The sequence below is a fragment of the Lolium rigidum genome, chromosome 4, assembly GCF_022539505.1.
Source record: "Lolium rigidum isolate FL_2022 chromosome 4, APGP_CSIRO_Lrig_0.1, whole genome shotgun sequence".
In the NCBI taxonomy this organism is placed as follows: Eukaryota; Viridiplantae; Streptophyta; class Magnoliopsida; order Poales; family Poaceae; genus Lolium; species Lolium rigidum.
Window position 1 is genome coordinate 222,026,082 of NC_061511.1, and position 16,538 is coordinate 222,042,619.

A 16,538-nucleotide genomic window follows, 5' to 3' on the forward strand; every position below is an offset into this window, starting at 1 on the left:
TAATGTCTCCTTCCTGAGAGCAACGCACCAAGAAGGGGTGCGCTACTGGTAAGTGTGGGGGAGGGGATATATATAGGTTTAGCGTTACCAGTAGCAGTAGCGCACCTAGCAGCCCCCCAAGTCAATCGAGGGAACCATGTGCACTATCGGCTTCGTAGCTTAGATACTTTTGATGTACCAGCGTGAGCCTTTCTTAGATTGTATTGTTTTTCATCAATTGCAGCACTCGCATGTTCCATGAGGCTTTTGCGGAAATCGTTTGTGTTTTGTCATTTTTACAAAGGTCCTTTGATAGTCATCGAGTACAGCACTCGAATATTTTACGAGGCTTAGATGAAACCATTATATACAACCCTCGAGTTTTTATCGGGTTCGCTTGTTGTATTATGATTTTTCCGTGGTCACAGTGCGCGACATCTTGAGAATTTGCCGGGTGTCCCGAATCGATTGAATACTTCATATGGAATAGTACTTGCATAGATGAGAATTGAACTTTATTAATAAGTTTGCAACGAAGAATGGGGAGTGGTGTTTTGGAACATGGGAGCGTATGCTCCCTATATTTTGGAATGCATCTTACACATATTTTAAATTTCAAAAAAATGAAAAAAAAAATTTGCGGGTACATCTTTACGTGCTACGCGTTTACAAAATTGTTTCATAAAAAATGGACTTATCATGTGACGTGTGTAAAAAGACAAAATTCAGTGCTAAAAATAAGGCTTTTCACAGGATAAGTTTTCTCTTTTTTACATAGGCCACACAAAAAATTATTTTTTCGTCAAACTTGACAAACACACATATATTATATATATGTACATGTAGAATTGTTTGTCAAAATATTTCCACATTTCGAAATATGTTTTGTTGGTAGAGGGAGCATACGCACCCGGGAGCCGAATTGAATTTCCGACGAAGAATAAGCTAAATTGCTATGGCTATAAAAAGAAATCCTTATTGAAAGTAAAAAATGCTACAAAAGGTAAAGATATATCACACCACTCATCTTCTTAAGTAAGAGGAGAGTCTCCTTGAATTTGGCCGACATTTGTTGAAGTGATGATAGCTTATGTCGAGGCATTGGTAACTGCTGCCGAAGTATTAGTGGCTTCTATCGATGCACTAACAACTTCCGTGAATGCTTTGATAACTGGTCCTGATGTAGCAGGATTATCACGTTGTTTCTTTGACTTCTTGCCGTTGTCTTCCTCCTTCAGTTTAGATTCCTTGTCTTCAATAACTAACTTTTTGGGCACAATATCCAGGGTCTTGATTTCTTGCTCTATCCCAAATTTGGCGGCAATCTTCTAAAATTCTCGGTCACAATAGTTTGATCGAGAAAAGCTTCCGTGAACCGTAATATTGGTTCCATTGTTGCGTGGAATATTGAGCTTTAGATATGCATAATGAGGTACATCCATAAATTTTCCATAAGCTGGTCTTCCGAGGATAGCATGGTACTTTGATTCCCAGTTAACTACCACGAACTCGAGCCTTTCCCTCCTACAATTATCCGGTTTGCCAAAAACAGTATCTAAGGAGATTTTGCCGAGAGGGTATGCTAGCAAGGTTGGAACAATGCCATGAAAGCCCGTATCAGATTCCTGCAACATATCGGTTGTAATGTCCATCGCCTTGACCATACTTGCGAATATGAGATTCAATCCACTTCCTCCATCCATGAATACTTTGCTCATAGTGAATCCGCCAATTTGCGCTTCGAGTACTAGAGCAGCGTGTCCTGGTCTCGGGATAGACATCGGGTGGTCGGCTCTACTGAACAAGATGCTTTGTGTAGACCAGTCGATGAATTCGGGAATGTTTTCCATGGTGACTTCCACAAGATTGATTTCTTGCGTAAGCTTCTTCATGTCCCTCTTGGAGACACTTATTTTGTGGATCATGCTCATCTGTCATCGAGGTGGAGGAAAAGATTCATTGGGTGCGCGAGGCTGAACCTGCTGAACTTGATGTTGTGGTGCTGGCGGCGGGTTAGGGGCATGCGTTCCAGCTACCGTCGGGTACGTTTGCCCTTTGGCTGATTCTTAAAACTTCTGGAGCATGATAAACTGTTGGCACCCCCTGAGCAGGTGACTCGACTTCTTGATATTGTCTTTCGGGTCGATATATGCATGTATATAGCAGGGAGCTTTCAGCTGCTCAGCAAACGGTAATTCCAGCACCCGTGGTGGTTGGTCCCTATAGTTGCCTCGATTTCGTCCAGACTCATTGCGGTTGCTGTCTCGATGATCATCGCATCGATCACTGCGTCGGTCGTCCTACTGGTCATCGCGTCAATCAATGTATCTTGTTGCAACTATATTGGTGTCAATGAAGGTTTCATACCCACGATCTCTCTTCTTTTTGCGACGGTCACGTCGATGAACCGAGTCATTTCTGTGCTTATGCTCGTCCTCTTCATCGTCACTGCATGGGCGGGGTTTCCGTACATGTTCTTCGCCATCAACCCAACTGTTGGCAATTTCCATGAGTTTGGTTATAGTCTTTGGATTGTTTCGACCTAGTTCTTCGATGTATGCTTCACGTCGGATGCCATCACTGAAGGCGTCGATTTCCCTGTCGACAGAGACTTATTCGGCAGCGTTCAGAAGCTTAGTGAAGCGCCCGATGTATGCCCGCATCGACTCCTTTGGCTTTTGGTGGCATTGGCGTAGCTCTTCGATTCCCACGGGTATATTGTATGTAGCTTGAAGTTTTTTACGAAAGCATCGACTAATTCCTCCCAGGATTTGATGGATCCTTTCAGCAGGCCTCTCAACCATGCCCATGCCGAATCTTTGAGGTATAGTTGCAAACACGACATCGCGGCCACCTAGTTTCCTTTATGTAAGATCACAGTTTGCAGATAATCTTCTATCCATGACCTTGGCTCCTGTTGACCGTCGTATTTGGCAGCATCGGTAGGTGTTGGTTTGAACCTTTTCGGTGGCATTGTCTCCCGAATCTTGTGGCTCAAAAATTTCACACGCTTCAAAATTCCATTCTACCCCTGTGGAGATGACAGCAAATTCGGTTGGTGGGGGGGTCTACCCGTCATTTTTTCGATCACCACCTCCCTAGCCCCGGAAACCCTCCCAAAAAAATACATTTCCTTCAGTCTCTCCTATGAGAACACCCACCGGAACTCCTCAAGTCCCTCTCTCTCCCACCTCCACGACCACCGCACCGGAACATCCCCGCCGGACTTCCCTGGCCTACCTGAGGCCTCGCGATCCTTGTTATCCGGCTGCCTGCCGGAGCCGCTTCATCGACGTCGTCATCAGCCGGACCGGATCATCCCCGCCGAACCTCGAAACCATATGCTCATCCAGCAGTCTACCGCAGTCGCTTCAGCTGCGGTATCGTCCGCCCCACCGGAGCCGCTTCGCCGGATCCGTCGTCCACCGCATCAGATCTTGCTCACCGACACCGCTGTGCATGAACCGGATCTGCTTCATCGGCGCCGTGCATGATCCACACCTATCTAAACTCTTCTACTGTCGCTTTTCTATTGCTGCCTGCAAGTTCTTGTTTAATCATGGGGGAACCTGTTTGTGCTAACGACGCGCCGTTACGTTTTTGCAGATGAGATGAGTAACCAAGAAGTGTAATGGCCGTCTATCCAACCCCAAGTAGCACATGTAGTGTACTTCATCACCGGATCTATCAACCTCAGGTAGATTGACTCCCAAGAAGTGCTTCTCCTAATGTAAGTCCCTTGTTTTAGCGCCATGTTCTGGGTTCAGATGCTTGTTTCTCTGAAGCTCTTTCAGTTCATTCCTAGCTATGACAGTAACACCTTGCTATTTTCTAGTTCATTGCTAACTTTAAGCAATTGAACATTTTGGTTTGCATTCTCTACTCTGTAGATGTAGCCATCGTAACTTCTATCTTGCTCAGTCGTTGTTACAAAAATTATAGGCTGCTACTATTTTGTTCATGACAATCTTGTTCTCCCTGAACACGTTGGTTTGCAATCCCTGTACCAGGTGATGCCATTGTTATTTCTATCTACTTCGTCGTATATGCTAAAAGAGTAACTGTCTGCTATTAGTTCCTGCATGCTATCACTCTGCCATCCTGCAGTACAAATTTATTTGAAGTCGTCACGGCAGCTACTTCCATCATAATTTTGTCTGCCATCAGATTCTTCAAAAGATGCAATATTAACTTGTTTCTTTTAATTGGCATGACGCTCACATATAGAATGGTGAACATATTGGTGTGCATTCCCTCTTCTACAAGTTCACAGGTGATCCCACTATATTCCGTTTCTGGTCCATCCTAAGTCGTAGCATTAACTATCCTCTATGTGTTGCTCATTACAACTTTATATCCCGAAACAAATTGATTTGTTTCCCTTATCTACAAGTTTATGAGTGATGCCATTATAAATCCTATCTGTTTTATTCCTAGCTATTATAGTAACATCCTGCAATTATTTAGTTCATGGCCAATTTTAAGTAATTGCACATGTTGGTTCGCATTCCCTGCTCTATAGCTTTTGGCATCGTAACTTCTATATTTGGTTTACATTCCCTGCTCTGTAGATCTAGCCATCATAAATTTATCTTGCTCAGTCGTTGTTACAAAAATTATGGCATGCTACTATGTTGTTTGTGACAATTTTTTACTCCATGAACATGTTGGCTTGCATTCCCTGTACTACAGGTGATGCCATTGTTTTGTATCTAGTTCATTGTAAGCTAACAAAGTAAGGACTTAGTTTGACATGCTATCACTCTACTATCTAGCCTGTAGTACAAATAAACTTGTCATACTACTAGATAATAATTTTGTGTGCCATCTTGTTCTTCAAAAGCTGCATTCTTGACTTGTTTCTCTGACTTGGCATGACGCTCACATATGGAATGCTGAACATATTGGTTTGCATTCCCTCTTATACAAGTTCACATGTGATCCCACTATATTATGTATCTGGTCCATCCTAAGCTCCAGCATTAACTATCCTCTATGTGTTGCTCATTACAAGTTTATAAACAACTTGATTTGCATCCCCTTCACTATAAATTCAGGAGTATTATTTAGTTCACGGTCAATTTGAAGTGATTGCACTTGGCACATGTTGGTTCACATTCCCTCCTCTTTAGTTTTTGCCATCGTAACTTCTATTTTTGGTTTACATTCCCTGCTCTGTAGATGTAGCCATCATAACTTCATCTTGCTCAGTCGTTGTTACAAAATTTATAGCCTGCTACTATGTTGTTCATGCCAATTTTGTACTCCCAGAACATGTTGGTTTGCATGGGACTCGACAGTAGTAAGTTTGCTGTTTCATTCTAACGTGCTCTGTTATATTGGCTGTTGATATGCGGCATGCACTCTTTGTTTGCTTATTGTGTGCATTACAATGATCTTGTTATAACGACGAAATGATGAGTTCCAAATTCTTTGGCAAACAATATGGTAGTGTCTTTGCCTTTCCATTGTTGTTGTCTTAACTTGTAATGTCTTTGTTTCAGATATAGGTGGTGCATGGACAACTTAAAATATTGCTGAATCGCTTCATTGTATTGCTATGTTTAATTACCATTTAATTTCTCTCAAACTGTAATATTTTTTCAAAGCCTTGCAGCTGATGTAATATTTAGTTAGTTTTTATAGTTCTTTCGCGCATTTTTTCTATGTTGCTTGTGGTAAGTGAGGCTATCCGACAGAAATCATGTGCTGCGTAAATATTCTCAGTATTTTTCTATGTTCTGCGCAATCTAAATCACAAATTCCCATCCCTTAAACGGCCCAATTAAGCGTAATCACATATGTGCCGGCCCGCAAAATCCTAAAGCGCCTATCATGCCTGCATATAAACACCAACTAAACGGGCTGGCCCACTTACTTATTGGGCCAGCCCACTTGCTTTAAGGTGGACCCCACCCACTAACTGGGCCGGCACTGTAACAGAAAAATGGGCCCACGTGCTTATTGGGCCGGCCGTTAGCAGGAAAGTGGGCCTCACAAGCTTATTGGGCCGTCCCGCTAACTCGTTGGGCCAGCCCACCTGATTTACGGTGGACCCCACATACTAACTGGGCCAGGTCGTTAGCACGATAGTGGCCCCCACAAGCTTATTGGGCCGGCCCACTAACTTGTTGGGCCAGCCCAATTGCTTTTGTGGTGGACCCCACTTACTAACTGGGCCGGCCCGTCAGCTGGAAATTGGGCCCCACATGTTTATTGGGTCGGCCCGCCAACCTGTTGGGCCAGCCCACTTGCTTTATGGTGGACCCCACATACTAACTGGGCCAGCCCGGGTTACATGAAAGTGGGCCCCACCTGCTTATTGGACCGGCCCACTATCTGGTTGGCCCAGCCCACTTGCTATATGGTGGACCCCACTTGTTTAATGGGCCGGCCCAATAACAGGAAAGTGAGACCCACATGTGGTTTTTTGGGCCGGCCCAATAGCTTGTTGGGCCAGCCCACCTGATCTATGGTGGACCCCACTTACTAAATGGGCAAGCCCAATAGCAGGAAAGTGGGACCCACATACTAATTGGACCGACCCACTAACTTCTTGGGACGGCCCACTTGCTTTTTGGTGGACCCCACTTGTTAAATGGGCTGGCCCGATAACAGGAAAGTGGGCCCCACATGTCTAGTGGGCCGGCCCTTTTGCCTGTTGACCGGTCAAACGAGTGCATTCGGCACATGCTTAGTGGGCCAACCCATTTAAATTTTGACCAGTCAACCTTAGAGGTTAGGCCATGGCCACGTAACTAATGGACCAGCCCAGCTATATAGTTGACCGGTCAAACTAAGTCAGCTGGCCCGGCCCGCAAACTAAATGGGCCTGCCCGCTTAAGGCGCGGCAGGCCTCGTGTGGGCCTACCATCTACCACGGGGTTTCAGCCAGTTAACGCCGTTAACTCCCAGTTAACGTCGTCTGCCACGTGTCAGTTTGCATGACGTCAGCAGTCAAGGGGCTCCCGAAAACACATCTGCAACGGTCCGATTTTCCGTGGCGGAAGGACGCCCGAACGCGACGGACCGAAATAAACGTGGTAGGACTTTGTCTGACGCAGTTTCGACCACAGAACCCATATCGTCGGGTTAGGCCCATAGGCGACGAAAAATGACCCTTAGTGGATGATTTTGGGACGTTGTCTATTTGAACTTTTCTTGTAGTGTGTTTAGATCTTGTGAGCTGCCTATCATGATCACGATCGTCCTTATGTAATGCTACATGTTGTGTTTGCTGGGATCCGATGAATATTGAATACTATGGTTAAGATCGATTATATACATGTCATAAGTTATTTGTGATGTTGCATGCTCTCCGTTGCTAGTAGAAGCTCTGGCCAAGTATGTGCTTGTGACTCCAAGAGGGAGTATTTATGCTCAATAGTGGGTTCATGCCTCTAGTAATCTGGAAGAGTGACACTAACTTATAAGGTTGTAGATGAGTTGTTGCTACTAGGGAGAAAACAACAATGCTTTGTCTAAGGATAATTCTATTATTTACTTTATACACTTTGCTTAATGCGATAATATGTTGCTTGCAACTTAATACTGAAAGGGGTGCGTACGCTAACCGGAAGCTGGATTATTAGTCATAGACGCGGTTAGATTACGGTCTATGTATTATGTTGTAATGCCCAAATGAATCTCATAGTAATCATCTTGTCATGTATGGTATTTATTCTGTCAATTGTCCAGCTGTAATTTGTTTACCCAACATGTTATCTATCTTTATGGAGAGACACCTCTAGTGAAATATGGACCTCGGTCCTTTCTTTTACACTGATAAAATCATTTAGTGCAATCACTTGTTCTATTTACTTACTGCAAGCACTGTTCACTTTAATTCCACTGCAAACAAACGTCTCTTTCCACACTATACGGTTAATCTTTGTTTTCAGCAAAACCGGTGAGATTGACAACCTCACTGTAAGTTGGGGCAAAATATTATGGTTGTTTTGTGTGCAGGTTCCACGTTGTTACTGACGCCGATAGTGCGCCCTACCAAGAGTCAGCTAGCAACACCTTCAAAAGTCATTCCTTTCTCTTACTGGTCGATTAAACCTTGGTTTCTTACTGGGGGAAAACTTGATGTTGTTCTCATCATACCTTCCTCTTGGGGTTTCCCAACTGCTTGCTCTGAGCAACATCAATCGTTCAACTTGGTGGAGGCAGCTTTGGCGATCTTGTTGAAGCGATCTTCAAACTCTCAATTCTAGTTTTCCACATCCCACATGAGGGCTTGGAACCTATCCAGCTGTGTGAGGATGTGAAAGATTTTCTCCTCCGTGTCCCCTATCCTCGCCTCATAGGCTTCGACCTTCTTCTCCATCTCGATATTCATCAGGAGATGCGCATCAAGACTAGTACCATACCTGCAGACGGTGTTCTCAAGAATCTCTAGCCTTTCCTCCATGGTGTCATCGGTCTTCGGAGCCTTCACCTCCTCCATGAGCAGCACCCCCTCCTTGAAGGTCAAGGTCTTTAGAGGAGTCACCACGGAGTTGAGGTAGTGGTTCACCACGCTCATCTCCTTGGAGTCTTCACCTCCGAGATTGGATCCGGAGCTTGACATGGTCAAAAAGTTGAAAGTTCTGGACAAGAAAAACAGGTTTCGCTCGAAAAGACTCGATGCGAGATTAGATCGGCAGAGGGTGTATATATTGATGGTTTTTAGGTAAAACAGAGAGTTTGAGTCGAAAACGAGACAAAAATGGAGTCTGAGGTGCGAATGACTTCGGGTGGCGCGCCCAACAAGGTAGGGAGCGCCTCCTGGGGCCTTTCCCCCCTCGTGACTCCGTTTCGCCCAAATCTTTCGCGAAACATCCTTATTTTGCAAAAAGTAACTATCCTAAAATATGAAAACATTTCGAGATCGCTACGTACATGATCTCGACTTTTATTGGTTTCCGGTGTCTAGCATAGGGTAATTCTCGGCGATGATAGCTTCCGCAGTCCGGAGATGTAACTCTTCCACATTCTCTATGAACTTTTCCCCTGCAATATAATGTTTAAGATGTTGTCCATTAACAATATGAGGTTTACCTTTGTAATCTTCATGGAGACGGATGGCTCCTGAGCGGTACACCTAGTGATCTTATGGAAAATATGGGATTCGCGGAATGCAAAGTTCTTCAGAAGCAGGAACCACTCGACAAATGATATGTTCTCCAATGTAATTTCTGATTTAGATTTGTGGACAAACTGGTGTAGAGACCCGGTCCTAAAGGAACACATTGGTCTGTGGCGTGATTTCCTGTCCTCTCATGGAACCCAAACCCATAAATCACACAAAAATTACACACGTGCACTTGCACTTGACATCAACAACTTGATCATCGACCGTTGTGACCATCACAAGGGATGCAAACACGGGCAATGCATAGCTGATTGACACTTGGATCGTCATATACATGCATGTGGTTCCTATCAAGAGGCAGATGACCTCCAATGTAGGCTTGGAAAATTAAAGCAAGGATTCAGATGCACTAGCCTAGAACTCTGGTCTCTGTGGCATATATGGGCATCTATTTAGCCTATTCCACGCAATTTTCCGGCCTTTTCATCTTACTAAATTCGTGTTTTCCATTATTTTTAAGTTCTCATATTTTTACTTGAAACTACCACTCACCAGGCTATACAAAATTGTCGGTATGCGGAAAATCAGGACCAGACTAAAGCACACAACAAATCAATCTGCGCATGTTGGTAATACATCCAAGGCATGGTATGTAAAGATTGGTCTTTCGTTTTATGTACTGCATGCTATAGTTTAATTTCAACTCACATGTTACTTTTAGGTTATAAAGTTTATATTGACAATGTTTATATATTATGAAATTTAAATATTTATGGCAACAGTTTTCTCTTTTTTTTTGCAAAGAGCAACAGTTTTCTCATATACGTATTTTGTAAGTTAACTAGTACTACCTTTGTCTATAAATAGACGTTTGAGATTTGTCTAAATCTAGCCGTACCTAGATGCTATTTAGTGTTTGGATAAATTCAGATTTAGATAAATCTACTTATGTTACGGCAACCAACATACATGTTTCTATCTGGTCTGGCACTCTGGCGCCGATGTTACCGAGGTGCCACGTTGCCATGGCAAGGGGGTCCACTGATCTGGCAACGGAGTCCACTCGTCGGGATTCAGAAACAACATTAACCAGCTCTGTACACTGGAGTGGACTATGCGCATATGAAGCTTCCCTCCCATTAAGGGCATACTATGAAGCTTCTCAACGAGTTTTCATGTCCATCCCTTCTACAGACATGTTGATGAGGAAGTACAAACTCGTAGTTCACTGGTATGTGATTGATCATGAGGCGTTGATGATTCAGCGATAATCCCAACAAAGATTTCAGTTCTTATCAAGGTGCTGAAATGAAACTATTCTCGCCTTCACTTAACATAATTAAGCAATTATAACTATTCTTGCTCCAACCAATAAGCAAGTTCCTTGACGCAACCAAAATCACAGGAGCAAGCCACAGAGTACCCAAAAAAAAAGCCATAGAATAACATCACACCAAGATGCTGCTAAATGGGAATTCTTCACCAAGATGCTGCTAGTTTTTTTTCAGTAGAAACAAAACAAGGGAGTCCAGTAATTGTAACAAAAAAAATGATACACTATGGAAATAATATTTTTAAATCAAATTAATAACTATAAGTTTCTAATATTGTTGCTACTACTTTTAATTGGCAAATACAGCTAGGGTCAGAAGGGGGGTCAGCTAAAGCAACAGAAAAACTCTTGGACAGTACAAGACATGGACATCAGCAAAATTACACACAATCAACTCAATGATGACTCATCGGCCCCCATAGCATCACAGTTTCCATGGGTCATGCAGCGCCCAAATATGAGATAACCTGGAGACTACTGGCACATGCAGACACAAACAGCATGAAGATCAACCTGTAGTCCTAACAGATGACCAACCACTGACATAAGCACCACAGCGGAGCGATGTCTGAAAATGGCACCTAGCCAGCATCAGCATCAGTTTGTGTATAAGGGCCATGCACCTATGTTCAGCTTGAAAGAGCCTTCATGTCGAGGACCACCAAATAGGCTTCTCTTCATTGACAGGTTTATTTTGCGCAAACCACCAGGAGGAGGATTTTCAGATGTACCGTTTTATCAAGGTACCAGATATGTTCTAGCATGAAAAAAGCTGCAGCCTGACATTCCTGTAGGAGCATCTCCCACCAATAATAAACCAATTTGCAACTTAAATGAAGAGCCCCATCTTTGTTCAATCTATGGCAGTGGACACACTGGATCAGTTTCATGCCTTAAACTTGTTTAGACATTCAAGTCCCAGATTTTTGCTGCCACTGGAAACAACCCACTGAGGGTATTGAGTTCTCCTGAAGCCAATCAACACGGCAACATCAGCACAGCACTAACTTATAAGCAGGTATTACACTGAAATGGCCATTCACATCAAAGTCCCATGCCAGAAAATCAGGAATATCATCAGGAGGAATATTATGAATTAAGTTCACCTCATCCAGTCTGTAGGTGTACGCAGAAAATCCATGTGACATCTAGAAGAATAAGGATCAATCAACTCATTAATTTGCGTTAGCAGGCTAGATCCTCTAGGTGACAGAACCAAGCGGGCATTCATCAAGCAGCAATGAAGGATCAGACCAGATGTAAATGTGGGATCCATCCACAACTCTCGAAATGATGCCCTTTTGTAGCGATTTAATCTCCTTCATAGCACTCCGAGCATAGTGGTCAGATGCTCCGGAGTTAAGTGCCAGAGTAAGTCACCACTGGGGAATTGTCAGTTATTGCAACCTCTGCAAGATCAGTTTCAAATAGTGGTCAGATACTTGACATAGTTGGCACCTACTGAGACAAGGTGAGTCTCAGAAAAAGCATTGTGCGATCAATCTGCTCTCAGGAATCAGGATCCAATATATCAAACAGCTGGTTTGCATAAGAGCTTAGGCTAGCTGTGAAGTTATAACAATCTCAAACATCTCAGCCACCTTCACGTACACAGTGTATGCCATCTCATCCTTTCTTTCCCTAGCTTCCTTATATGCTAAAAGAAGCTTCTTTGGAGAGCATCTCATCCTTTCTTTCCCTAGCTTCCTTATATGCTAAAAGAAGCTTCTTTGAAGAGCCTAGAAGTGGCTGACATTGACAGGACGACTGGGTGCTCTTTTGGTCCATAGAACATTATCAAAGCAGATGCCTGCAGTTCCACCAAGCGACGCTGCACCAGCAAACACAATACTAGCTCCTACAGTTTTCTAAATGGAACAGAGCACTTCACGGTTAACCCTCACGGCTGTCAAGTAATCCACCAACAAAATGCATCGCCTGATTATTATATTTGGGCCACTTCTTAAGGATCTGGTGTATAAATAGGACTATCCTCAGTTGTAAATCTATCCAGCAGTTTGTGACTCTGACTTGAGTTTTGGGACATCACAGAACCATTTACGATGGTAAGATCTGGTGCTATGAGGTTCCATCTTCATCTGCAGAAAATCAACACTTATCAGCTTAATAAGTTCATGACTACAATATAGTAGTATCAAACTGAGGAAGAAAAAAAGCAAAGTTTGCTAACCAAATCGAAACTCACTAAATTCACCATTAATAAGATGTAAACATACAAAAAATTGAGTTTCTGTGGAATTATTACTCATACAAATACCACAGAAGATTACTTGTGTGACAAGGGAAAATTTTAGTGATTTACAAAAAATGCTTAGTGCGTCCCAATTTTTCTGCCAATATATGGTCCTTGATATATCAAGGAGAAACATCATTAGAAAAGGTGAGAAACCATCAATTAATATAGTTGCATAAACTGTACCACAACACTAGATAAATCACAAGGACCACTTTCATGACGTAAATCAGAAACTTTCTTCCAATTAATTATTTTCACAATTGCATTTTACAGATGCAAGAAGTCCAAAAACAATATCATGGTGTGGTCATAACGCTATTACCCCTTACCTTGATATAATCTACTACATTCAACTGGGAATGGTCCTGGAAATATGGCGAGGAAGTAATTAAATCCTGTAAATACGTCTCAAAGTTAGCATAAGAAAACATCAGCAGATCCTTCAACATATAGAAAAATAATACTCCCTCCGTCAACAAAAGGATGTCTCAACTTTGTCCAAATTTGCATGTATCTACGCACTAAAACATGTCTAGATGCATGCATAACAAACTTGAGACATCCTTTTGTGGACGGAGGGAGTAATACTGATTGATTTGCAAGTGACATAAAGGCGTGAGTGTTATTACATCAACGACTTTAGTGACCGGGCTTTCACAGGCTTCCTCCACCGCTTCTTGAACGGGCTCTTCCTCTTGATGCCTTCATTGACGCCAACAACTCGGGGTTTACCATTCCAGGCGAACGCGTCGTCGCTGCTCTCCTCATCACAGCCCGCGATTCCAACCGTATCATCGCATATCGGCTCATCAACATGTGCTGGTGCCACCTGAGGGTCTGAATCATCTGCTCGGGGTTCATCTGAAGTAAGATCAGCAGGCTCTTCAGGTGGTGCCTCCTCTTTTTCTTCAGCAAGTGCCTGCTCTTTTTCTTCAGCGGGTGGAGATTCCATCATGCTGCTGCTTGGTCTGCATTGCCTCTTACTGCAGGACGGACCGAATCCAGCGTAGTAGTAGAACCCCTCGCCTACGTCGAGGGCCCTCTTCCTCCGCCGCTTGGAGGGTTTGGAGGTTGCCAATGAAGCCTGCTGCAGTGGACGCTTGGGATCAGAGTGATACAAGCAGTAGGAGTCGGGCTGGCTCACAGTCCGCCGGCAAAACCAGGTCTTGCCATCGTTCTTCTTGCACATCCAAAGTTCTCCTCCGTCAGCCATTTGGTCCTCCTCGTCCTCATCTGTCTTAACCTTCGCCTTCTTCCTGGGCCTGCTCACATTCTTCCCCTCCTCTTTGTGTTTCATGACTCTTTTTTTCGCAGCCTTCTTCTTGGCAACCTTCTTCCATGGTTCGTAATTGTCCTCCTCAGCCATATCTACTTCCATGTCCTCCTCCTCCTCTTGATCCTCCGCCTCCTTGATGTAGGTGGCGGCAGGAATGCTGGCCGGAAAGAGCCAGCTAGTGCGGTATGTGACGCTCACGAAGTATGTATCCTTGAAGAGTTCCAACTCCTACACCACGGAAAATCGAAGATACAGGTTAATCCAAAGGCCAGAATGTAAACACGTCACCTTCCCCAGCTACCAACTGTGCTGGAATTGGGGCGCGGATCTAGGGTTCAATCCGCGGGCACCATTCCCGCGATTCCGACCCGTAGCGGCGCCGCCGGCCGGCCACAAATTACAACGAGCCAAGGGTAGCTAACGCGCCCCGGACACCGACCAGGCACCGGGCGCGCCCGCCCGGAGCTGCCGAGGAACCCTAGCGGCATGCACGAACGGGAACTCGCGGGCGTCGAGTATCGCAGGGAGACGCCGCGGGAGGAGCGAGCTAGGGGCGCGGACGCCGTGGAGAGCATAGCGGAGTGCAGTGGAGCGAACGAGGAGAGCATGGAGGCAGTGGGAGTGGTGGTGCTGACCTGGGGATCCGAGGGATCGAGCTGGGCCATGAGGTCCCATGGCGACCGGTTGTGCCCGCACGGCGGCTCTGCGGAGGAGGCGGAGAGGCGCCCGCCGTCCCCAGCGTGGGCGGAGGAGGTGGAGCAGGGCTGCAGCACTGGCGGCGGCGGCGGCGGGAGCGGGAGCTCGAATGGGGGCGGCGGCGGGAGCTGGAATGGGGGCGGCGCGGGGGAGGAGTACTCGGAGCCGAGCAGGCGGGAGGCAGACCTGCGGATCCGCATGGCGAGGCGGCTGGGAGGGATCTGGGGGTCTAGGGTTTGCGATTTGGGCAGCGCGCGCGAGGGTTGGAGGCAGGTCAAGACGAAGCTCAGGAGTGTGGGTGGGCGGGTATGTTGTTGTTCTCTTATATTTGTTCGAGCTCACATCCCTTCCATACCTACCCTGCCCGCCTCCGCCGCCGCCGCATGGCCTCGTCTACCTCGCCGGCCGCCGTCGCCTGCGGCGCCGGCCGCACCTGCCCGCAGCCCGCGCGACCCCGGCCGCCGCCCTCGCAGCTCCTCGATCCCGCTGGATGTATATATCCTCGCTTACAGTAGCTAGCTGATCTCTCCCGTCTACATCGTTCTCTCGAACTCCCTGCCGACGCCGACGTATTCCGCCGCGCGAGCTCAGCCGCCCGCACGCGTGGACGAGCAAACCGCCGTCACCGCCGTGCTGCATGCGCTGCCGCGCTCTCCCGCCGCCTTAACTATACGAGCGGGGTCTCGACCCTCGATAGGTAGCTCCTCGCCGGGCTAGCACCCGCCGGCGCCACAGGCTGGTAACAGCCGGCTAGCTGCCTCCCCCGAGCTCGATCCTCACCTAGCTGGCTAGCTACGAAGTCGAACGTGCTTCACATAGCCATAGCCACAGGCCATATATGTACGAGGCGCCTCGTGGTCGCGCCGCTCCGCTCCGGCGACATACGGCCACGATTCAAGCCCGCCCGGCCGAGGGATTGCTTCATCGTCAGCACGGCAGCTGCCGCGCGTTCGCCGGCGATGGTATGTATCGAGTTCTGAATGTCACCTCCTTGTTGCTCTAGTTCTGAATTCTAGCTATATCGATGGTAATTTACTCTAGCTTCGCCCGTCTGACGATGGATATATAGAAGCAAGTAATATGCGTAGCCCTAATTACTCTCGAAACAGCAAATAAAGGAAATCGCCTGTATTCCAGGAGTCGACAAGCTGCAGCCTATTTTTGAGAAATGCCGAAATATAACGTAGGTGCATACGTGCCAAAGATGCACGCCGTTAACTGTGGCACACGTAATTCAACTTTCAGAGACTGAAAAAAGAGGGAAGCACATTTTTCGTCCCTCACCTTACCAGATTGATCACTCTGATAAATAGATTATACACACTCATAGGAAGAGGGTGATCCGAAGATAAGTGGTATTCCCATAATAACTTGCTCTATAGACGCATTTTAGCTATAGAGATATATCTATGTCTAGAAAAGGTTCAGCAAGTTATTCGGGACGAAGGTAGTAGGTGGGATCGGTGCTAGACGGATCAGAGGCTTAGTCTGTTGCTAGAGGAAGGGAAGGGGGGCGATGATGTCAAGACTCCCCATGCCAACCGTACAACCTCGACGCACTAGTGGAGATAGGCCCTTCTGTCCCGGCCTGTAACAGGCTTTAGTTTTGGTTGGCCATCCGGGACTATCTAGACGGGACTAAAGGCGAACCCTTTAATCCCGGTCCGGTTACCAGCTGGAAAAAATAGCCCTCCAGTAGAGCTGGAATTCGAGCCGAGCCAAGCCAACTCGGCTCGACTCGCTAAAGCTCGGTTAACAATCGAGTTAGCTCGACTCGACTCGTTTAACAATCGAGTCCGAATTTGAAACTCGGCTCGACTCGCAAAGCTCGCGAGTAACTCACCAGTAGCTCATTTAAAACTGTCAAATCAAACATATAAAATGTACAATGCATTTTCTCGAATATTTGAGCATGAAT

The 16,538-nt window shown here is 45.7% G+C and overlaps 1 protein-coding gene across 1 annotated transcript; it reads right to left on the reverse strand.

Annotated features, from left to right (window-relative positions):
• Positions 1–10,566: 10,566 nt before the first annotated feature.
• On the reverse strand, positions 10,567–14,878 carry LOC124649560 (death-inducer obliterator 1-like). The gene is made up of 4 exons (XM_047189168.1): positions 14,560–14,878; positions 13,278–14,152; positions 12,978–13,043; positions 10,567–12,490 (listed from the first exon to the last, which is right to left on the reverse strand). The coding sequence occupies exons 1-3, from the start codon at positions 14,818–14,820 to the stop codon at positions 13,037–13,039; spliced, it is 1,143 nt and encodes a 380-aa protein (XP_047045124.1). The 5' UTR covers positions 14,821–14,878; the 3' UTR covers positions 10,567–12,490; positions 12,978–13,036.
• Positions 14,879–16,538: the final 1,660 nt, after the last annotated feature.